The sequence below is a fragment of the Gekko japonicus genome, unplaced genomic scaffold (genome assembly GCF_001447785.1).
Source record: "Gekko japonicus isolate JY-2015 unplaced genomic scaffold, Gekko_japonicus_V1.1 scaffold243, whole genome shotgun sequence".
Lineage (NCBI taxonomy): Eukaryota > Metazoa > Chordata > Lepidosauria > Squamata > Gekkonidae > Gekko > Gekko japonicus.
The window spans coordinates 144428-168473 of NW_015168053.1; the positions used below are offsets into that span (position 1 = coordinate 144428).

The 24046-nt window shown below is 47.2% G+C and overlaps 1 protein-coding gene across 1 annotated transcript in view; it reads right to left on the reverse strand.

Annotated features, from left to right (window-relative positions):
• Positions 1–18999: 18999 nt before the first annotated feature.
• The window catches only part of LOC107113120 (C-Jun-amino-terminal kinase-interacting protein 4-like), a 22138-nt gene continuing 17091 nt past the window's right edge, over positions 19000–24046 (reverse strand). The window contains exons 17-23 of the mRNA XM_015414386.1: positions 23571–23638; positions 23344–23492; positions 22320–22491; positions 21506–21616; positions 21264–21383; positions 19776–19889; positions 19000–19638 (exon numbers count right to left, since the gene is read on the reverse strand). Of these exons, the coding sequence (XP_015269872.1) occupies positions 19538–19638; positions 19776–19889; positions 21264–21383; positions 21506–21616; positions 22320–22491; positions 23344–23492; positions 23571–23638 (835 nt within the window). The 3' untranslated portion in view covers positions 19000–19537. The remainder of the gene's footprint in view (positions 19639–19775; positions 19890–21263; positions 21384–21505; positions 21617–22319; positions 22492–23343; positions 23493–23570; positions 23639–24046) is intronic.

The window sequence follows — 24046 nt, forward strand, 5'->3', positions numbered from 1 at the left end:
AACTATCCCATGTCTGATCTTCTGACCACTTCTGTCTGCCTCCTGCCATCTCTACATTCACATACCTGAAAAGATGGGATTGTGTAAAGTTCAGATTTTTTTTTAAAAAAGGGCGGAGAATCTTGAGCTAATTTTCCCAACTCAAATTTTATGCAAATGTATATTTTTCCACATTTAAATATTTTAAGATTGGATTTAGGCAGAGCTTTTTTCCCCTTCTTTTTTTGAAAAAGAGGTGCTGGAACTCTCAAGAGGGAAATGAAGTTTTCAATCTGTACACTGAAAACTCATGAACTTCTAAACATTTTTAAAAGAACTTTGTTGAAGAGGTTCCAGAACTCTGCTCCGGCACATTCCCCCAGAAAAAAAGCCCTGGGTTTAGGGTTTTTCTTTAAAGCTCTTGACATACAGATACTGCATTTTGGCAAGTTCATAGTTAACATTATTGCTGTAACATTCAGCAGCTCAGTTTACAATTTAGGGTTGGTTGGTTATTTTTGTTTTTAACATATCCCTCAAAAGTGATATTCGAAAAGGTTTCCAATTCAGATATATTGTTTTTAACATATCCCTCAAAAGTGATATTTGAAAAGGTGGATTTCAAACTTGGGGAAATTTCATTTCACCCCTAGTGCTAGTCAAACTTGGGGAAATTTCATTTCACCCCTCTTCCCTCTTCCCTCTCCAAGTCTCATATAATCCAAACCTGGCTGATGCGTCTTTGGTTACCCGACTGCCAAGTCCACCAGAAGGTGTAGTAACTCTGGATACACGATTGCTGGGACCTGGAGTGGCAGCAGCAGTTGTCCTGGATGCAGGTGTATCTTCTATCTCCACAGTACCAAGCCATTCCTGAGGCTGGAATACATAGTGCTCCTGTAATCTTGTGTCTGGCTCTTGGAAATTTCTTGCAATGATCTTGCTGCCTGGCTTTGAAGGACCAGCTCCTTCAGAAAATGTCTCCCTCTGTGAGCGTCCCACACCTACTGATTTGGTTTCTACTATAGAGCGACCCACACCCACTGATCTATGGGATCTGTCAGGAGGTCCAGGTACTGAAGAGGGGCGGGAACTCATTCTCCAGTTGTCATCCATTTGACTCTGTTGTTGGGAATGCATTCTAGATTCCCTTTGCTCCTTCCAGCTGCCTATGGCAGAGGGACCAACAGCTGCAGATTTCGTATCTACTACAGAACGACCCACCCCTACTGAAACGCGGGATCTGTCAGGTGGTCCGGTTAGTGCAGAGGGCTGGGAGCTTGGCCTCCAGCCATCCTCCATTTTGCTCTGTTGCTGGGATTGGATGCGGGAATCCCCTTGCTGCTTCCAGCTGCCTGCAGTGGAGGGACCAACTGCTGCATCCCTCAAGCTGCCTCTGGCAGAGGGACCGACTGCTTCAGATTTAGTTTCTACTATAGTACTGCCCGCCCCTACTGAAACGCGGGATCTGTCTGGAGGTCTGATTGCTACAGAGGGCTGGGGGCTTGGAGTCCAAGCATCCTCCATTGTGCTCTGTTGCCGGGATTGCACACTGGATTGCTCTTGCTCTCTCCAGTTGGCTGAGGTGGCGGAACCAGCAAGTGTAGATTTTGTGCCTGCTGTTGAAATCCCCTTATCGACTGATGTTCTGGATTTGGGGGGAATCATCTCTGTGCTTACAAAAGCTTCTTTGCTAAGTGCAGATTTTTCAGAGGGTCTAGAACTAGGCATTATCTGATCGGTTGCAGGCCTGTCTAATTTAGAAGGAGAAGCAGAGCTTTCCATATTGCTGGCGACTATAGTCGGCTGAGAGGTTCCTGTATAGGACCGTGGCGTTGATAGGTTTCCTGGGTCCGACCCCAGCGTAGCTGTGGTACTGAAGGCTTCATCTGGCATCACAGTATTCATCTCAGAAGAGAAGGGCTCCTCCGTCTGCATAGCTTTCCCTGAGGGTCCGATCACTCCCGAGATAGTTACACGTTTGGAAGGCTTTGAAGCTATGTTTTCCAGCTGCTCTTCTTGGAGCTGAGGGGGCGGGGAAGAGAGAGAAAGAAGAAGGACTCAGACAGGAGGCCTAACCCAGATGTCTATACTGGTTTGCCACTCATGCAGAAATGCAGGAAGAAACTCCTGGAAAAGGTCTTCTGGTGATATGACTGGAGTGGGTTGTAGGGACATTATCACTCCAGTCTTGGCCTATCTACATTGGCTCCTAATTTGTTACAGGCCCAATTCAGGGTGCTGCCTTTGACACTTAAAAGCCCAATACTGTCTAGACCAGCATAAAACTTAAGGACCACCTGCTCTCATATGAACCTACCTGACTACTATGGTCATTTTCTGAGGCCTTGCCTCCTCTGTATTCTGAGGTTAGGCAGGTGGCAATCCAAGACAGGGCCTTTAGTTATGGTGCCAAGGTTGTGGAATTCCCTCCCCATTGTCTGTCCCCTTCTAAGACTTTTTTGTTTTGCCTGGCATTCTCTCCACAATCCCTCCTTAATGCCCTGTGTATTAATTGATGATTCTACTAATGTGTGTGTGTAAGCTAGGGTTTTAATGATATGTTTGTTTTTACTTGTTAGTTTAATGTGTGTGTGTAAGCTAGGGTTTTAACTTGTTTTATGATATGTTTGTTTTTACTTGTTAGCTGCCAAATTAGGTCAAAAGTTGAGATATAACTTGTGAATAAATAAATAAGGAGCCCTATTCTAAGGGTTAGGTCATATATGACTGTAACATCGAATTCCGCATATACATGGGCCACAGGTCTCACAGCAAGGGCAGAATTTCCATGTCCCCAGTATCTCCTCAAAGATACATGTTCAGCCATTGTTCATCAAGTGTCAAGGTGATATTCATTAGTACTAGTGATAGTAATTAGGCTAGCCCTGGTTTCACTCTACCTTATACCTTAGCGTCTTCATTGCTTTTTGAGCTTCTCAGTCTCTCCATAGATGAGGACACAACACTATAGATGGTGACAAATGTCAGACTGCTCCTTTGTTTGGCTGTAAAATAAACAGGGAAATCATAAGGCACATGGCTCCCAACCAAGCTAGCACCAGCAGAAGGCATTTGGGGAACATTTGACTGATATATTAAAACACCTGTAGACTGTTTTACCATATGCACCCAATACAAACTGTCAAATCAGGTCATAAAAACAGACCACAGGCACAACTATATACTAATTAGTAACAACTTGGCAGCTGAAATAAGTCCCTTCGTCTAAAACCATCAGCACAACATTTTAACTCAGAGCCTTGACAAAGAGACTCCTTCCAAGGGCCTTAAACTTGACAAAGAGACTCCTTCCAAGGGCCTAGAAGGAGCTGAAAGGCTTTTCTGAACAGAATTGCCTTGCAAACCCTTCAGAAGGCAGGCTGGGATGAGACAGTTCCATTCCAGAGCATCAGATGAATGACAAAAATGGCTCTTCAGTGGGACATTGTCACCTGAAATATGGGAGGGGGATCAAGATGAAAACTTGGCCCAGTGAGCCAAGCTGGCACACAGGTTTATATGGGCAATGGCTGTACTTCACGTTTGCAGACACCAGACCATGAAGGGCTTTAATGGTTAATACCAGCACTTTAAATTAGCCCAGATAGCAGCAGCCAATGACAGATGAAGAAAATGACTTGGAAGAGCAAAAGGGCAAGCCGTTCTATTCTGAACCAATCAATATTTCTGGCTTGTTTTTAAGGGTAGCCCCATGGAGACTGCATTCCAGTAATCTAGCACTAAACCCCTGATACCATAGATCCATGTGGCCAGATCAGCTGAATCTGAGAAGGAGAACAGGGCTTTTCTGCATCAAATTTCTGCTGCAGCTTGGCTTCTTAGCGGCATTGTTTTTCCCCACCCTAACCCACTGGGTCATTTGCTGGTTGTTGCTTTTCTTCTCCCATCCCAAGTTTTTTCTGTATTTTGTCAGATCACTGCATAGCTGCTCTGAAAAAAACATGGGGAAACTTCTCAAAGACAAACTGGGCGAGCAATGAGCAGTACTGTACTTAAGGGATGAAGTTAAGAAGACAACCTGCATAAAAAACTTGGTGCAGAAAGCCCTTATGCACTGGGTTTAGCAATAGCACCAACCTGCCTTTCCATCAGCAGGGTTAGAGTCATAAGTAATTGAGCCAGGGGATATCATAGTTGTGCACTATGTATCCATAGTTGTGCTGCTTTTGAAATGTCTGACACTGCTCTAATTTTTTTAATGTAGCTTTTATTATGAGCTGCCTTAGATCCCTTTTGAGAACAAGGCAAGTTAAAAGTTTTTCAATAGATAGATGGAATATTCTGCCAGTGCAGAGCAAACCCATCCAAAGCTAGCAGTGAAACTCGCTCCACACCGTTAATGTTCCCAACCAGCATAACCTCTGTTTTATCTGTATTGAGCTTCAGTTTATTCCTCCCTAGCCACCTGACCATGGCATCCAAGGAATGGCCCAAGACAGAGATGGCTGCTTCTAGAGGCTTTGTTAATATAGAACTGAGAGTCATCAGTGTATTGATGGCTCCTAACCACAAAGCTACTGATGATCTCATTTAGTAGCCTCATATAGATGTTAAGCAGCGTAGGTGAGAGGACCAAACCCTAACTGGAATTTTGTATATTTCTATACTTTTCTTTCCCTCCCCTCTTTTCCCCTTCCCCCTTTTCTTTATATAAACTAATAATAAAACTCTTTTAAAAAAAGACATCTTCCAAGTCATTTTTCAGGAAGCTCATTTAGCTTCTCCGATTACAACTCTTTGAGTCCCAACAGACAAAAACTACTGATGCTATCAAACTATCACTTCTCTCACCCCTGTCTCCTCCAACAGTTTAATAAAGCAAGACAACTCATCATGTCAAAAGCCACCCATTAGCTCTAACAAAAAGCAGTGCCATTGCTTGGGAAATCAGCAGAATCAACAGAAATTGCATGCTGTAGCCAGTTAGCAGCACCGGAAGACAAAAAAACAACATGGAATGTTCAGGGGAAAGGATTGTAATACCTAAGAATCCTGGATTTGTGTTAGTGTTCTGGAAAATCACAGTAACAACCTGAACCAGTGATTTCTATGTATCTCTTTAGCTCTGGAATGTCATATTGGACATCCTTATCGACTAGTAGCCATGCTTTTTCTGCACTGTATAGGACAGGTCCCCCAAGGAAGTGAGGTGGGCACCATCCTTGGAAATTTTCAGAAGGTGCTATAAGGCTATTTTATTCGCCAGAGCTTTTAATGGAATGTAAGTTGCAGGCATTTTATTAGGTTGGGGGTGAACTGGTTTTATTGCTACTTGGATGTTTTAAATTATGTATTGTAAGCTGCCTTGAGCCATCAAGAAAGGAGCGATACAAATAGTTTCATTAATAAGTAAAAATAGAAATCACTGTTCCCCCAGATGGTAAATTATTTGGATCATCATTTAATAAGGAAGGATTTTAACAAAGGTCTAATATCCCGAAGACATTCTCAGAATCATTTCAGAGGATCAGTCTGAATCTATCCATATCAACATACAATCAGCCAACTACTGCTGGCACCAGAAATCTGCAGACAGGGAATTCAAGGAGTGAGCAATTACATAAATAGTTTAGCCTGAATGTTCCCTTACCTGAGCTCAGAGCATTTTTCAGTCGACTCTTGGACTTGGACTTGGACGCCTGATCCCTGACAAGATACAGCTTGATTTAGTCTGATTTCTTCAAGGAGGTTCAAATTAAAAATGTAAATCTTAGTCAGGGCACAGCAGTCACTCCACTCCAGTGATAGCCTGTGCCCTGCAACGCAACATGTGAACCACATTCTGATGGTCCAGTTCCACGCCAGTCCCATTTGGGTTGAATGAGGATCAACATACATATGTGTGTGTGTGTGTGTGTGTGTGTGTGTGTGTGTGTGTGTGTGTATATATATATATATATATATATATATATATGAGTGTATATATGTATGGCTGTAGATCACTGAAATGATTGCACCTTTAATTTCGTTGTACTGTGTACAATGACAATAAAGTAAGTGTGTGTGTGTGTGTGTGTGTGTGTGTGTGTGTGTGTGTGTGTATATATATAGTTCTGTCAAGTAAAAGCTGACTTATGGTGACCCCATAAGGTTTTCAAGGCAGGCTCCTTTCCACAAAAGCCCCCATCATCCAGGAAGGGGGATACTGACATTGGAAGGAACTATTTCATGTGCACTGTGTCCACATGGTTCTTCTACCAAAACAGAGTGTAGTGCTTAGGGTTGCTAGCTTCCAGGTGGAGCTTGGAGATCTCCCAGAATTACAATTCATCTCCAGACTACAGAGAACTGTTTCCCTGGAGACAATGCCTGTTTTGTAGGGTGAACTTTATGGCATTATCCCCCGCTGAGGTCCCTCTCCTCTCCCTCCCCAGGATTCATCCCCAAATTGCCAGGAATTTCTCATCCTGGAGTTGGCAATCCTAGGTGTAGGACACTCATAGGGAAGTAGCTCTCAGGTTAAAGCAGGCCTGTGTCATCTGCTTCCCTTGCCTTGTCCACTCCAAACTGATGAGATCATTCTTACCTGGACTGTTGGTTCTCCCAACATACCTGAGTGGCTCCTGTTTCTCTGTGGCACTGCTTGGCTGAGTCTTGTCACCACTCTTGCTCTTCTTTCTACTGAATATTTTTTTCACTTTGACAGACTTAGATGCATCCACTGTTCGGCTCTGGGGCCTACTTTGATCCCTTGTAAATGGCTGGGAGGTCCCCACAGCCACAGACTTCAGGCCAGGTTCAGAAGGCCCTGCTGCTACTGACACAAATTTCCTGCCGAGCTGTGACCAGCCTTTTTTTGTCCTCCCTTGTGGGCTTGGAGAAGTGTGGCTCCCTCGGTCTTGGAAGGGACCGGAAGACTTCACTGGCTTGTTGCTCTTTGTCTTGCTAAGCTTCTGGGTTTCCATGCCTCCCATCTGTGAATATGGAGGACTGGCCCTGCCTTGACTTGGTAGCTTAGAAGGAGCAGCAGAACTCCCCTGTTTCTCAGAATGTTTTGATTTTACCGATAACTCTCTAGAAGCGGGTCTGGTCCCCGTGTCTCCTTTCGCCTCCTTAGTCATGCCTGCCATTTGTGAATACGGGGCACTGGTTCTGCCTGGACTCTGTAGCCTAGAAGGAGCTGCAGAACTCCCCCGTTTCTCAGAAGGTTTCGATTTTACAGACATCTCTCTAGAAATGGGTCTGCTCCTCATATCTCCCTCAAGCTCCTCATTCATGCCAGTTATTTGGGAATATGGGGCACTGGTTCTACCTGGACTCTGTAGCCTGGAAGGAGCAGCAGAGGTTCCCTGTCTCTCAGAAGGTCTCGATTTTACAGACATCTCTCTAGAAATGGGTCTGCTCCTCATATCTCCCTCAAGCTCCTCATTCATGCCAGTTATTTGGGAATATGGGGCACTGGTTCTACCTGGACTCTGTAGCCTGGAAGGAGCAGCAGAGGTTCCCTGTCTCTCAGAAGGTCTCGATTTTACAGACATCTCTCTAGAAATGGGTCTGCTCCTCATATCTCCCTCAAGCTCCTCATTCATGCCAGTTATTTGGGAATATGGGGCACTGGTTCTGCCCTGACTCTGTAGCCTAGAAGGAGCAGCAGAGGTTCCCTGTCGCTCAGAAGGTCTCGATTTTACAGACATCTCTCTAGAAATGGGTCTGCTCCCCATATCTCCTTCAGGCTCTTCATTCATACCAGCCATTTGGGAATATGGGGCACTGGTTCTGCCCTGACTCTGTAGCCTAGAAGGAGCAGCAGAGGTTCCCTGTCCCTCAGAAGGTCTCGATTTTACAGACATCTCTCTAGAAATGGGTCTGCTCCCCATATCTCCTTCAGGCTCTTCATTCATACCAGCCATTTGGGAATATGGGGCACTGGTTCTGCCCTGACTCTGTAGCCTAGAAGGAGCAGCAGAGGTTCCCTGTCTCTCAGAAGGTCTCGATTTTACAGACATCTCTCTAGAAATGGGTCTGCTCCCCATATCTCCTTCAGGCTCTTCATTCATACCAGCCATTTGGGAATATGGGGCACTGGTTCTGCCCTGACTCTGTAGCCTAGAAGGAGCAGCAGAGGTTCCCTGTCGCTCAGAAGGTCTCGATTTTGCAGACATCTCTCTGGCCGATGGTGCTCTTGTTGAAGCCACTCTGGATGCCATCTGACTCTGCTTTCTTGATGAACTCTGGGAGGTTAGGCCACCTCCTTCTACTTGGGTCAGAGGCCTGGCTGACCTTGATGAGCCCTGGCTTGTGACCGGGGCTTCTGTGGCCAATTTCTCTGTCAAGCTTGGGGCATTGCTATAGCCCTGGGAGACCTTCTGTTGACTGACTTTAGACGCTGTAGCTTCCACCAAAGACCTGGATTTTTGGCTTCTTTCAAGTTTAATAGGGACCTCTCCAGATCCCCAAGATTCTTTTTGTGTTATGCTGTCTTTTGCCACAACAGCTTCTTGCACTGCTGAGGGACGAGGCTGTTCAATGCTCCTCCTCTGACTGGATGCCCAGGGGCTGAGTTGACTGGCTGGTTGAGAGGGACCAACGGCCTCGGACATAGTAAATGGCATAGAAGGCCCAATACCCACAGACATAGTGGCAAATTCTGAGGTCTCTACCCCCACTGAGGCATGGGATGGTGGGGGAGAATGAGCACATGGCGTGCAAGAACTAAAACGCCGAGGCTGGGACTCCATTTGATGCTGGCTATGCTTAGTTGCACTCGTGCTTTTCAGCTTTGATGGATCCTTGGAAACTGAATACTGGGGCTGCCCTCCAGAAGTATATGCCTGTAGAGAAGAAATATACAGTATCTTAGCATATATAAAGTATGGATTACTAGAAGACAATGGAAGATATATGCAACTGTTTCCTAGCAAATATCTGTTTTCTTGACCCACCCATCTTCCTGATCAGTGACCCAAACTTCCTCCTTTCTGATGGGCTGCTTTTAATTTCTTGCATTGAACAGAATTTCAGCTCCATTTTTGGTGCTAGACTATCAGACCACCATGAACAAAAGCAAAAGAACACTAACAGCATGTCTGCATTACAAAACTATCAGTTCTATATCTATCTAACTAATATGGCTTCCCTCAAAGAATCCTGGGAGTTGTCATTTGCTGAATGTGAGGAGAATTTTTCTGTTTGAGCTTCTTAGACCTTCTCACGGAAGCTGCCAGGAAGGAATAACTATTATACCAGTTTTTATGTGGTGGCCTAGGAGAATGCGGAAAGGACTGAACATGTTTAAAACAGCTTGACAGAATTTGAAGGACAAAAACAATACCTGCAACGAGAGAGTTGGGGCCTGGAAGTGTTTTGGCTGAGTTGCTATCTAGCCGCAAATCATTTAAACTTTGTTATTTGTACCCCCCTCCCCACCTGAAAATAACAGAGTTTTAGTGCTTATTCAATTGTCTCCTTCACTCGAGGAACAATGGGGATATATGGAAAGTTTGACTTCGTGAAGAGACATCTTTTTGGGGAATGGGATGGAGGAGACCCTGGGTAATATTGCCCATATCACCTCATAATGCACGGTTTAGAGGTCTAAGAGAAGAAAGAGGTGAAAAAGGAGGGCTAGTAGTCCCTGCTTGAGGCTTAATGGAGCCCAAGATGAGAACCTGCTTATGCACCCCTTCCCGATCCTCTCTTTCCATGTTCTTTTGTCTTTTTCCACTCACAAACACATGTTTTGTAACGCCATCAAACCCTGCTCTTTAACAGCCTAACTTGCCTTCCTCCTCCTGTCATGCTTCTTCCAACCTCACCCCTTCTTCCATCAAAATAGCTGACCAAAATGGTGGGTGAAGGCCAACAGCTTGGGCAGATGTGCCAGTTAAGCTTAAGGCATGCCGGCCTATGGTCACTGTATCCTGTATGCAGCAATGGGACCTACAAAATCTGGGAAAGGAGCGTCTTAGACTCTTTTTCTGTCCTTACCTGAGGTTGTACAGTTCCAGGCAGCTTTTGAGAAGAGGGGTGCAAAGTACCTTTGGAGATAAAAAGGGAAAGAGAAATAGAGGGCAACAAAGACCACAGCCCCCCCCCCCCAAAAAAAAGTCATGTTGGTATAGAGCATAGAGAAGGGATAATGATTCTGGAGGTTATATATCTCCAGGTGTCCAGCAGTGTAATTTTCTCACAACAGCTTCACCCCAGCAGTACGTGGTATAGAGTGACATGCTGGTTGTGGAGGCCTTCCTGTCTGCCTCAGTTGTATCTAGGAATACGGCAAAGGTTTCATCTGGTCATTGCTCTACTTTCAGTGCTCCCATCCATACCTGATTTTAGGGGGCTCTGCTTTGAAGCAACGGCACTCTGCCTGCAATGGAAAAAATGTGATGAAAATATCACCAAGCAACTACCTCCACTCCCCATACACTGGCCAAATAACTTAACCTGAGGGGAGCTGATATAAGATATTTTGATGGACCTCATGGTGTTTTTTTAATTCCTTGCAATTGCCACCCTTTCACTGGCAGTGAATGTTTTTCCTGATTAGGAGAAAGAATGTAATTACAGTTTTCCCATCAACTAGGCTAGGAAAAGAGGGTATATGAGTGGTTGCTAGGTAACCATCAAGCACTTCCTCCAAAAACTGCCCAGATGCAAAGTCAGGGTGGAATTTTTTACCTCAGAGTATTGGCCCCAGGTTGTTCATCCTGCCCCATGATTCCCTCCCCACAACAGCGCCATACAAATATTAACATAATATACAAGGAGAATGCTGTTTCTCCATCTTCAAGTCAGCCCTTCTTCAGCCAGTGTTAGTTGTTTTGGTTTTTAGGAAAATTAAAGAATTATGGCAAAGGCATTGTTGCCCATAGTGTATGAACTGACTTAAGGGCACTTTCACACACACTAAATAACTCCTTTCCAATCCACTTTCAACCCACTGTGCAACTGGATTTTACTTTGAAATGACAGAATCCACTTGCAAATGGTTGCTGAAGTGGATTGAAACTGCATTATTTAGCATGTGCACACCGCCCCTTCTCACACTTGGTCAATCAGATTTTGCAGAGATGTGACATCTACAAAATCTGCAAATCCTGTTTGTCAGAGGGAAGGAAGATGCCTTACCTGTAGTTCCAGAGTTGTTTTCCCCGAGGGCTCTATTTTTATGAGAAGCATCAGTTGTCAGTGGCTTCAGACAGAGGGAAGAACCTGTATCTTCTGTCTCTTACAGAAAACTTGGGCGGGGGGTGGGAATTATGAGTAGACAAACGGGAAAGAAAGGATTAACATCTCCTTTCCTTCCCACTGCCCCTGTTTCTAATTTGAAGCCACTGCAAACTCTTTACCAAATAAATAGCTACACCGGAACTTCTTTAGCCTTGTGGCCACATTCCCTAGGGTCAACCCTGACGAGGTGCTAGAAAATCCGTGAATGGCTCCCCAGCACATTTTTAATTGTTAAAATGGGGGAGGGGGTTCATATGGGGGGCCTGATATGGAAGGAGGGGGTTTAATCCTTTCCCCCTGCTCTGTATTCCTGTCCTTAGTTGTCCGCTCACAATTGCTGTGTGTTCCCGTTGGGGGAAACTTAAAGACAGCATATGGGCAACCTATGTTTCTGTCAGTGGGGCAAAGAGCAGATCCAGGAGTCTGACCGAGGTCATGGAAACGGTGCACTGGAAAGGATGAAACTCTTTCTGCCCTGCCGGGGCTCTGTGGTTGCTATTTAACAATTTTTTTTAAACTATGCCAGAGATCCGTTCATGGAACTTCCAGCTCCTGTCTGGTTTGACTGTGAGACCAGTGGATGCACTGTGGGTACAGCAGCAATGCCTCTTTTCTACGGACAATTGTCTATCACCAGCCTCAAATTTTGCAGCTTCATGGCATCCTGAGCAGATGTGCTGTCTGTGAAACAGGCAAGTCAAGGAGACTAGGAACTCTAAATGTACATAGCCTAACACCTAGATTTTATATATTCTTGTTCCTGCAGGTTATGGGAATTTCTGTTTTATCCCATGAGTCTTTATTGGAGAGTCTTTCTCCACCCGTCTAAAAATACACACAGGGAAACGGATGGGACCAGCCTTAAGTAGCATTGGACTATTTCATCCCAACAGTCTCTTGCAGGTACGTACTTAGATTTTTGCTCCGTCCTGGTGGAACTCACATGAGAAGACCACTTCTTCAGGTCTTCCGAGGACCCTTTATCCATGATGATTGGGAGCCAGTTCTGTTGGAGGAACACAGAACAACGTCACCTGCAGATGGAAGAGCACGACAGGGATGGACAGAGGTGTGTAGAATAGGGAGAGCCAGCTGGTGGATCATGGGGCCAGAGCCTTTCCCAGAACAATATTATTTGGCTCCTACTGGCCCTACAAAAACACACATGTACAAGGAAGTATATTTTAAAAAATCAGGGTGTATTGTAAACTACACATTGAGAACACCACCTGAACCCACAATTTGAAAAAATGTGACACACATACAATTGTAAACAGTATTCAGTACAGCACCATTGTGTGCGTATGCACAAAAAATAACAGTAGAAATGTAAAAATCGCAACATCATATGTAGAAATAGCAACATCAAAAAGGAGCTAACAAACATGGCAAACTCTGGGTTGCCAGCCAAACTCCCTTTTTAGTAGATCTTCAGGCTGTTTCTGTGATACCCTGTTTATTCGATTCTAAAACAATCCCCTAAAGTCAGTGCCAAAACAGCTGTGTTAGTTTGCAAAAATAGGTGGGTAGGCTGCAGTGGAGATGGACGAAGGAATAAAAATGCTTTTTGATTATGTGTCTTTTTTTTGAGAATTCAGGCAGTGGTGTCTGGATCAGCCTTATTCAGACAACTATTTCTGGCAGACAGTTGCTTATATCCTGATGCTCACCTGTGTTTCAGAAGGCATGCTAGCAGTCTTCCATATTGTGTGTAGCCCAATATCCTTGGAAGAGATGTTAGAAGGAGATTTGGCCTTACCAGTGGCCACATGCAACAGATATATCAGGCGCATCCAGCGTTCAAATTGGAAACCCTCTTCCCCATCAGGGGCACAGAGCTGCAGGTAGTAGTTTCGCCCTGTTGCCATGTGTATTTTCAGGCGTCGTTCTTTCAGGTTGTGAACGTAAATCTCCACCAGCTCCAAAGGGATCAACCTGTGGGGAAGGAGGAAGTTCTTAGTTTGTGAGTCTCAGGTTCTTTAAGAATTTGGGAGTTGGAATGGCAAGGAGTGTGGGGGGGGAACAGCATCAGTCGTACCGAGCAATTTCCAGTTTTCTGGCCTTGGAATTTCCTTCTTTTTTATCCCGGGCGATGATCATCAAGTCGGGGAGCAGCATGGTGGGTGTGCTGGCCAAAATACCCAAGATGACTATGTTGGGGTGGTTGAGGATGCCAATGAATTCGCCCCTCTTGGTCACCTGTGGATGGAGGAAAGGAGAGGAGGCTGTCATGAATGCAACCGGAAGAAGAAGAGATTGGATTTATACCCCGCCCTTCACTCAGGAGTCTCAGAGCGGCTTACAAACTCCTTTCCCTTCCCCCTCCCCACAACAGACACCCTGTGAGGTGGGTGGGGCTGAGAGACCCAAACTGCTCTTTTTCAAGGACAGCTGTGCCAGAGCTTGTGACTGACCCAAGGTCACATCAGCAGGTGCAAGTGGAGGAGTGAGGAATCAAACCCGGTTCTCCCAGATTAGAGTCCGTGCTCCTAACCACTACACCAAACTGGAAGGGTGGTGGCCTCCAGCTATAGTAGACACAGGGTATGGGGATCTGTGCCTTTGAAGGTGATTGCTGGGCCATATCAGGCCTGGAGTCTCCAGTCAGCCTTCTGCATATGAAGAGACTTATACCAAGTCAGACACCTGGTTCATCTAACTCAGTATCATCAACTTGGACTGGCATATCCATATCCAAACCCGAGATCCTTTAAAGTGAGTCACCGAAAAAAGGACCTTTTGCATGTAAAAGCACAAGCTCTAACACTGCAGCAGAGCTCCGGCCTGTGTGGCCTCCCACTCTCTATTGCCTTGATCCTTTTCTCTGCGGTAGGCTGCCAGAATAATGGTCTTGGCCTCTTCGTTGCTTTACATGCAACACACACACAGAGATGGGGTATCCTGAGGAAACATGGCAACCTAGCCAGGGACGCTGGCAGCAAACGTCACTAGTAGCTGTATCGTGCAGGGTTGCAGCGGGTAACAGGATTGAAGCCATTTGTCTGCTTCTTTGCTGGCTTGTTCCGTGCACATCCTTGCCCATCTGTGTGGGAAGTGCGACAACAAGGAAAGGTCTGGCAGCCTCTCCTTGCCACAGTGACAGCAGAGGGCAGTGCACACAAAGCTGCCTTACCCTGAATCCAGATCCAGGCTGGGAAACTCCATCAAGGTCAGTATTGTCTACTCAGACGGGCAATGGCTCTCCAGGGTCTCAGGCAGAGGTCTATCACATCACTGCCTGCCTGATTCTTTTAACAGGAGATGCCGGGGATTGAACCTGGGACCTTCTGCATGCCAAGCAGATGCTCTGCTGCTAAGCCACAGCCCCTCCCCTCAGTGCTTAGTCACCTGCACAAAAGTGCCTTCAAAGATGGGTGCATCTCCTATCAGATTGTATTCGCCCTTCTGCAGCAGCCTATGCAGTTCGCCTTTCGTTGGGAGCCAGCCGCCAAAGGCATGTTCACTGACACACTCGGGAAAGATGTGCTGGCCCCTCCGTATGTTCCCTAAGAGACAGAAAATAAAGAAGATGCTTATGGGAAAGTGGGGAAAGGCTTCCGAGGCCTTTGGCTGCATCTACGGGACCACCCATTTTTAGCATAGGATTCAGGCATTTTAGATCAGAACACCAGTGGTTAATGCCACTAGGATCCTCTCCCTTAGTCCCATAACATTACAGAGCTGGGAAGCATTAACAGGCTGTCTGCTGCAATCTCTAGAGCACCCCTCACCAGCCCTCCCCAATCTAATGGTTTATATATGAGTCCAGAGACCACAGAAAGTGTGCGTCAGACACTGACTCTCGATAACTCAAGCAAGCAAAATGGAGCAAAGAGTGCCGTGCAAGAGGCCCACTCGTTTCCTCTTCCCAGGCATACTAGCCAACCTGATCTATGGAAAAATTCCTTTCTGCCCCCAGACATGGTTATCATCAGCTCCTGAGCACAAAAAAGACGCATCAGCCCAGGGTTTTTTCCATTAGGACAGAATTTCATGACAATGTCCAGCATCCTCTCAGGTTCTCCTGCTCTCTAGTGTATTGGGTCCTTCAGCCTCCCCCTTCGAGAAGCATGGAGTCTTGGCTCCTACCTGGAGGGTACGTGATCATGGCTGCAAGGAAGTGGAGCTCAGAGGCAAATTATAGGGCCTTGCAGATTATTGTGGCGCAGCAACAGGGGTGTTCCTTGGGCCACAAAGTGCTGATTTCATTATTCCGGGTGGGGCTAGGCCCCCCATGTCCCCACAGACTCCCTGACTCCACCCATGGAGGCGTCTCTTCTTTGCACTGACTGAAAGGTATCCTTGCCCCAGTGGAATCTTGGCCTGCAGGCTTGTCCATTGTGACATCAGCAGAGGCCCAGGAGCTGAATTGCTACATGTGCATTTTCTGTGGCGGACCCCACCTTATGGAACGGCCTGTCTGATGAGGTCAGGAAGGCTCCCACCCTCTGGGCTTTCTGCAAACCCTGGCAGACTGAATTGTTCAAGAGGGCTTTTTATTCAGGTAATAGGACTCCACTGTAACAAAATAGTTTGAAAGTTGGTTCAGTAAAGAGTTAGGGACAGTGGACTATGCTACTCTGTATTGTTCATACGGTCTATTGCTGTAATTAGGATCCTAGTAAGTAATTTTAAGCATCATTTAACATGTCACTGTTAATACGTAGCACTTGGTTTCAGCTCTGTTTCAGAGTTTTGGTTGGCTGTAGAATTCCACCACCCAAATCCTGCTACATTGTTTATTGGACGTCCCATTCTGTTGATGTGCAGGATCATGCCTCAGGTCAGGAGCTGAAATTTGGATGGTTTTCAGCCTCACATGGCCAGCAGTTAGGGCTGCCCATTTCAGCCTGGGAAATTCCTGGAGATTTGGGGTCAACCTGTGGAGGGTGTGTGTGTGTTTCACCTTGAATCTGTGGCATTCCATAGATTCTGCCCTCTGAATCTGCTGTTTTCTCCAGAGGAACTGATCTTTGTAGTTTGGAGATCAGTTGTAATTCTGGGAGAGTTCCAAGGCCCACCTGGAGGTTGGCAACTCTACCAGCAGTTGATTTCTGTGAGGTAGGGTTGCCAGTTCCCCCCGGCCACCAGCAGGGGATGGGGGGTAGGGTTGCCACATCCAGGCTGGGAAACTCCTGGAAATTTGGGGATGGAGTCTGGAGAGGACAGGAACCTCAGTGGAGTACAATGCCATAGAGTGCACCCTTCAAAGTGTCTTTTTTCTCCAGGAGAAAATGATCCAGTTTGGTGTAGTGGTTAGGAGCACGGACTCTAATCTGGGAGAACCAGGTTTGATTCCCCACTCCTTCACATGCAGCTGCTGGTGTGACCTTGGGTCAGTCACAAGTTCTCTCAGAGCTGCTCTCTCAAGGGCAGTTCTTGAGAGAGCTCTCTCAGCCCCCCCTACCTCACAAGGTGTCTGTTGTGGGGAGGGGAAGGGAAAGGAGATTTGTAGGTTTGAGGGTTCAATAACGACACAACACACAGAGATCTGTTGAAGCTCTCTGACGAAGTTCTCAAGCTCTCTCTGTACCTCTGTCTCTTTAACTGGATGTCAGCAGCGTTTTATTAAAGCAGACTCACACATTTCTCCCCCCCCTGCCCTGTACAGTGAAAACGTTACAAATAGAAGCCTCTAACTAGGATCACAGTATGTTCTTAACAGAATGTTCTTTATGCTGAAGCTCTCCTATCTTGCCTGAATGTAGCCAAGTTTATGCTCTCAGCAGACCACCAGACTCAGCAGACTTTGTGCACTGCTTGCCAATCTCCCTGTGAGAACTTGAACTCCCGAGCTTGCCTCACAGGAGTTTTTCATTCCCACAGAGATTGTAAACTGCTTTCAGGTAGTGAAGGGCGGGGGTATAAATCCAATCTTTTCTCTCTCTCCTTCATCTGGAAATGAGCTGTAATTCCAGAGCATCCCCAGGTCTTACCTGGAAGCTGGCATCCCTATATATAGCAGTACTCACGTCTGTCTAGAAACTAGATCTCATGACCTAGACCTATCACCGGTCCCAGATACGATGACTGCACTCCATGCATACCTTTTTAGGATGGTTGTGTATATTCCAGGGCTTGCTGCTGGCATTCAGAAAAGGTCCTGAGGCTAGGCTACAGTGGGTTCAAACCAAACCCTCTTTCTAACCCGTTTCTCTCCTAGCACTGCCCTGTTCACAGGAGCCTGCATGTAAAGCAGCAGGGTAGGCAGAGTAAGCAAGCAAGCCAGTTCTCCTGCCAGGTGGAAGAAGCTGTTGAAGCAGAAGACCTTCTGTCAGTGGAAGTAGTTTTTAATAGCTATCGAACTTTTACTGTGTGTAAATCTGCATTTTGAAAATCCCTTCTTGATGACAGAATAAAACAGGAATGCTAATAAATAGTAAGAGAAAACCCAGCTTTCAGACTGAACCAAAATAGCCCCCGAATTCAGTAATATCCTTGAGTTGTTGCATCTTCTTTCTTGATTCCATTGGGAAGAGAAGGGATTGAGGGCCAAACTGGACATTTTCCTTTTTGCAGTCCAGTTTCTCAGCAGTTGCAGGGAATGGCTATTAAAAAAAAATAAAGCAAAGCTGCTGCGGGAGGGAGGCTCCTGCCTTCCCCCTCAAGCTGTTTTCCTAAGCAGCAACAGTGCTGGGGTGTGGGAGTTATTTCCATGTTTTTGGTGCTCCATGCAGAGTATTCTGTGCCGCAAACTGGGAAAATACCCCCCCCATGCTGTTTCATCACAGGAAAATGTCCTGTAGGGAAGGTAGGAGCCCTTCCCGTAGCAGAGTTTTGTGCCCAACTGGGCTCTCCTTTATATATTTCAATAGCCATTCCCTGCAGCTGCTGTGTAGCTGTGGGAAAACCGGACCCAACTTATTAAAAACCCAAATGTGTAGGTTGGCTATGAGACTACAGGATTCTTCAGTCAGGAGAAGCCATGTGAGCCAACTGGCAGTTTTCTCCAGTCAGCATTCAGACTACAACAAAGTGTAAAAATACTATTTCTGTAGCGGCTGAGTGAGTGCTAAAAGGCATTCAGGCGCTGTCACGGTGACCTCAACATTCAGTACTTTTAAATGCCACCATTTTATAACTAGAGGCAATTAAAGTCTCCTGGGACAACAATCGCACTGCATGTGCTTCATCCTTCCGGGACCGGGACCTGTTTGAAAAAGCGGGTTATTTCTTCCCCACAGCCTAAAGCAAAAGCCAGCAATGCATTACCCATTTCTGACCTGTCTTTGCCTATACAGCCTGGTTTTGAAAGTCTGCATCATCATCTCCCTTTATGGGCAGTTTATCCACTACCCTTAGAAAGCACCCAGATCCAGTTTGTGTGAGAACAAAAGGCAAGACAAAAGGAATGAAAAGAAATTAATAGCTTTATTGAGAAGCTATCCCACATAAGAACAGATCCTGAGAGGGTGCCAGAGGCCCTACCCTTGTCAAGACAAACAAAACAGCAACCCTGAGAGACCAACAGTGAGGTAGGAACCTGCCCAAGCATCACACCAGAGCTCCGGGGAGGATCTGGTTAACTCCATAGCGCGGGGAACTAGCCAATCCCTGCTCCCCCCCCCCCAACAACAAGGCAGCACAGCAGGGCAAGAGGACTCCCCCTTGAGGTTACGCCGAGTAATGCTACAGGTCAAGTCGATGCCACATTTCAATTCTCAACTCTGGTGTAGTTCCAGATTCACCACCAGTCTTGCCCCTATATCCCATGGAATCTAAAGTGCTTTAGAATCACAGTCAAAGGAAGGAAGCAGAAGGGAATGGAAGAGTTCTTGCTCTAATGCCCTGGTTGTTGCTCCTCCTTGAGATACGTTCTTGCTCTAATGCCCTGGTTGTTGCTTCTCCCCCGGAATCCCGGTTCTCAGCCTCCTGTGCTGTAACTCATTTAGGCACGCTTGCTTCTTTCCCAGCTTGAACTAGACCCCTTCTGCTCTGCTGGAAGAGGTGGGCTTCCTAACTCCCAGCTCCTAACCACCTGAGTGGTAAAAGACGAGTTACGCGACATGGGAGCAGGGAGCAAAAGTATCACGATTTGATCGGGGTGCCATCTTGTATACGTGCAGGGAACTTTGTTGCACAATGATGCTTTGCTCCAGTTGGAAGGCACTGCAGATGGTCAAGAAGGTGGTAGGAAGAACAATCGGCTGGAGCTGCCCTCACCGGGCATTTTCAGGAAACAGATCCTGGTGTCCGGATGGTGTTTTCCCATCACCAGCCCTGTAGACCCTAGAGGCTTAATTCCCAAACAAAGAGGGTGGGATAGCGAGGGCACCACCACCATCCAGCAGCTGTGCCATTTCCTCCTAACCGGGAGTGCAAGGCGTGGCACCTGAGCAGTGTCATGCCCATCACTGCAGCCTCAGGCCTGCACCTGCCAGACAATAAGGTGACTTCGTTCAGCACGACGTAAGCGGGGGTTGGGGAGCAGCAGGTCACCATAGCGTTCATCAGTGTCATCTCCTGGGATTGTGCAGAAACAGGAGAGAAGATCAGGTGTGAGCTGTGGTGCTGAAATAACCGAGTTGGACGTCCTCTTTGTGCAGGCATCCCAGATCCCGTTCCCACCCACCCCCCAGACGTCTAGGGAACGTGCTCACCTATCCGGAGATTGATGTAGCCTTCCCCTCCACTTAGCACCAAAGTGCAAGGCTTCCTTGGCTTCTCTTTGTGGGACTCCTTGGGATTCTCCAAAGAGGACAGATCTAGACATCCTAAAATAAACACAGGACAGACAGATCGCTTACACAGAAACATATCCATAGAAGAGGGCTGAAGGCATTCTGAGATTCTACAATCATGTCGCATAATTGGATACTGGGCCCAGAATCCCACACACCCTGACAGTCTCAGCATTCAATTCTTGTATGTGGAGCATTATCCCAGAGTTGGGAACAGGGGGCTTATCCCCACCTCCCCAAAGTCTCCAAGTGGGCCTCTGTCTAACCGTCTTTGAGAACTTCAGAGACAGACTTGGATTGGGGACAATGGCTAGTGAAGTCTCAAACAGAGAGAAAGGGGTGAATTATACTACCAGAGAGGAAAAGGGAGCTGGGTCTCAAATCCCGCATACCTCTTTGCACCCCACACAGGACTAGCAGAAGCGCTTCTGCACAATCAGAAAGCAAGCAAAGATGGGTCAGAGAATCCAGTGTTTCTTGGTGCAGACTAAACATGTCCCTGCTGACACACACCCTTAAATGTAGGATAACTAAAAGCCACTGGAAACTGAAGCACAAGAAGGAAGAAAATAAAATCTGGCCAGAGAGGCCAGAAGTCTCCGCTTCAGCCCTGATTTACAGTGTAGTCCTCAGAGCCCTTTCCCGGAAGTAAGCTCCTTTGAACAGACCTAAGTAGGATTCTGAGTAGACCTGCTGAGCATTGCTCCAGTGATCACCTTGGGAGCATTTCCTGCTCTGCAGAACCCTGGTTCTCCACCCAGGCCCCAACCAAAGCACCCCCCACCCCCACACACTGGGCCACTCTCCCATATATCCAAACCAGCTCCTAGTTTCTCACTGCTTGTACAACTGGATGGCTCTTTCCTTCTCCAAACTACCTCATACTCTTGCATCATCCCTTGCTTCAACCAACTTCAGACCACCCCAAAGAGTGATTAACACATGGAATTCACTGCCACAGGAGGTGGTGGCAGCTACAGGCATGGACGGCTTCAAGAGGGAGTTGGATAAGCATATGGAGCAGAAGTCCATCAGTGGCTATTAGTCACAAGGTATAGACAGGAACTCTCAGTCTGGGGCAAGTGATGCTCTGTATTCTTGGTGCTGGGGGGGGGGCAACAGTGGGAGGGCTTCTAGTGTCCTGGCCCCACTGGTGGACCTCCTGATGGTCCCTGGTATTTCTGGCCACTGTGTGACAAAGTGTTGGACTGGATGGGCCATTGGCCTGATCCAACCTTGGCTTCTCTTAATGTTCTTATCGAATTCCCCACATCCAACCCCACAGACCGAGAGAGAGAAAGCTGAACACCAAAATACTATCAGGGTCTGCCCTGAGTTCACCCAAGTAAACAGGGGCCCTTTTCCAAGACTCAATGGACAATACATCCCTTTCTCCCTGCTGGCTACCTGGGACAGAGACAAAGAAGCGAACGGCATCACGGTGTCCATGATAGCTGATCTGGGCTTGTTCCATGGCACAGTAAGGGATAAGAGCTGGCAGGGGAGAGTCCGGGCTTCCCGCAGCTTCTGCAGAGAAAGCAGAATTAAAAGTCTGTGGAAATGGCCACCACTGGACAGTGCTGTGCTGGTCATCCTCTCAAGGCCCCATGGGGGTGACCCATCCTCTTATCTCACACGCACATGCTTACCAGAGATGAAGGGCAGAGAGATGATGGTGCCTCCAGATGTGCCGACCCACAGCCGTTTCCCAAAAGTACCAAGTGCTGTGATGTTCAGGGCTAGACTAAGGCTGTTGGGCCCTAAAATGGAAGGAGAGTGAAAGGGCCAAGAATGAGCTTCAGGCTTGGCCATTCAAAACCAAAGCCAACATCAGGTGTTAACACCTTCAAGTTATCTCTGTCCCAGGAGACAGCACCCTCAATAGCACGACTGGGAGCACTAAAATCTCCTCGAAGAGTTACCTTGGGCTCTGAGCAGCTCAGTGTCTTGCCCTTAGAGAAGGGCAGCCGGTCCTGGATATTGACCAGGAGTGGGGCCATTGCTCAGTGGTGGTGGTCCCAAATTTAATCATCCCCGGCACTTTCAGTTAAAGGATCTCAGATCACAGACAGTGGGAAAGATTTTCTGCCAGAGACTCTGGTGAGTCACTGCTAGACAGAGGAGACAGTGCTGAACTCAGTGTACACACACACCCAGTTCATTTTCGATCTTTCTACAGTAAAGTGGAGAAAGAGTGATTCATGGCTGAGCGGGGCCTTTGAAACCAGGTCTCCCTATTCCAAGACCAATTCCCTCTGGCCAGTACACCATCCTTGTTCTTCCCTATGCTAGTCATAGGGCAGGAGAAATATGCCTGAATGTGTGTGTGTGTCCCTCACCATGTCTAAATTCTTATCCTGCAGCCCCTTTGACTCCTGAGTTTCATCAGATGTTGCCTGCTGGTCCACTCCTTGACCTCACCCCGAGGGTTGGTATGAACCAAGCTCTGCTGCGGCTGCTCACCAAGCATGCGGCTGACGTAGGGCCCCAACTCCACTTCCTGCAAGGGCTGCCCGGTCTCCGCATGGAGCAAGCGCAGAGTGGAGTCCAGCCGAACAGAGACCCAGATGCCGTTGCCAGCAGCCACCATATGCCGCACTTGGCTTTCCGGATGCGAGGTCACCTCGAAGTACCGCTGGGAGAAGAAGGGCAATGCAGGTTACGACAGGCAGCTGGTTCACAGAACTCCTCCCCCACCACCACGACGATCAGTTTGATCTGGTTGCTGGACCTTGGATCCTATGGCTGAAGAACTGATCTTTTTACACGCTGATAAACTACTCTTTTGGAGCTGCGGTGGCTCAAGTGGTTAAGACGCTGAACTGCAGACTGTGGAAGGTCAGTAGTTCAGCAGTTCAAGACCCGAGTGCGCCGCATGACGGAGTGAGCTCCCGTCTCTAGTTCCAGCTCCTGCCAACCTAGCAGTTCGAAAGCAAGAAATTGCAAGTAGATAAATAGGTACCACTTCGGTGGGAAGGTAACAGCGTTCCGTGCGCCTTGGTGTTTAGTCATGCTGGCCACATGACCACGGAAAAGTCTTCAGACAGCGCTGGCTCTTCGGCTTTGAAACGGAGATGAGCACCGCAACCCTAGAGTCGGACTCGACTGGCTTTCGAACAAGGGAACCTTTACCTTTACCTAAACTACTCTTTGGGATCTCCCCATTTCACTATAAATGGCTGACACATTTACTGCTTAGTCCCTACCCCTACATTTAACTTTTTGATGTTGTTCAGTCACACAGTTGAGTTCAACTCTTCGCGACCCCATAGACCACATCATGCCAGGCCCTCCTGTCTTCTGTCATCCTCCGGAGTTTACTTAATTTCACGTTCGTCGCATCGATAACATTTAACTATCTTGTTCTAATATCAAGCTGTTGAGTGGATCATACAAGATCCAGCTATCTCAAATGGTCATATATAGAATTTAAATCTTCCACTTTGGCTCCACAAGTTCCCCATCTCCCACAAGCCCCAGAGATCACCTGGATGCGAGCAGTGCGTGGATCCAGCACGTAGATTCGATTCCCATATCCGCACCACAGCCGGTCCAGCACAGGGATGGCGCAACGAATGGAGCGTCGCGGCCTTCCCAAATCAACCAGGCGTGGAGAACGCAGGTCCCACTTTCGAACTGAGAGAAAACAGGATTAGATGGAGGACCTGCAACATGGAAGGCTAGAGGGGGAAGAATCAGAGGAACAGGACGTACCTGGGTTCCGATGGAAAATGGCTACAGATCCATCCCCTAGTGTAGCTGCGACCCGACCCTGGGAGTGGCTGAAATGGAAACGATAAGGTAAGACAGACACTTGGAATTCACTGCCACAGGAAGTGGTGGCGGCTACAAGCATGGACGGCTTCAAGAGGGAATTAGATAGGCATATGAAGCAGAGGTTCATCAGTGGCTATTAGCCACAAGGTATAGATAGGGACTCTGGGGCAAGTGATGCTCTCTCATCTTGGTGCTTGGGGGGGTCCTGGCCTCACTGGTGGACCTCCTGATGGCACTGGTATTTCTGGCCACTGTGTAACACAGAGTGTTGGACTGGATGGGTCTTTGGCCTGATCCAACATTGGCATCTCTTATGTTCTTATGTTCTTAAGGTTTGGATGGCACCACTGAACAACTTGTGCCAGGATACACAGTGGGGGCCCACAGGCCTTCCAAGAAAGTAACGAGGGGTC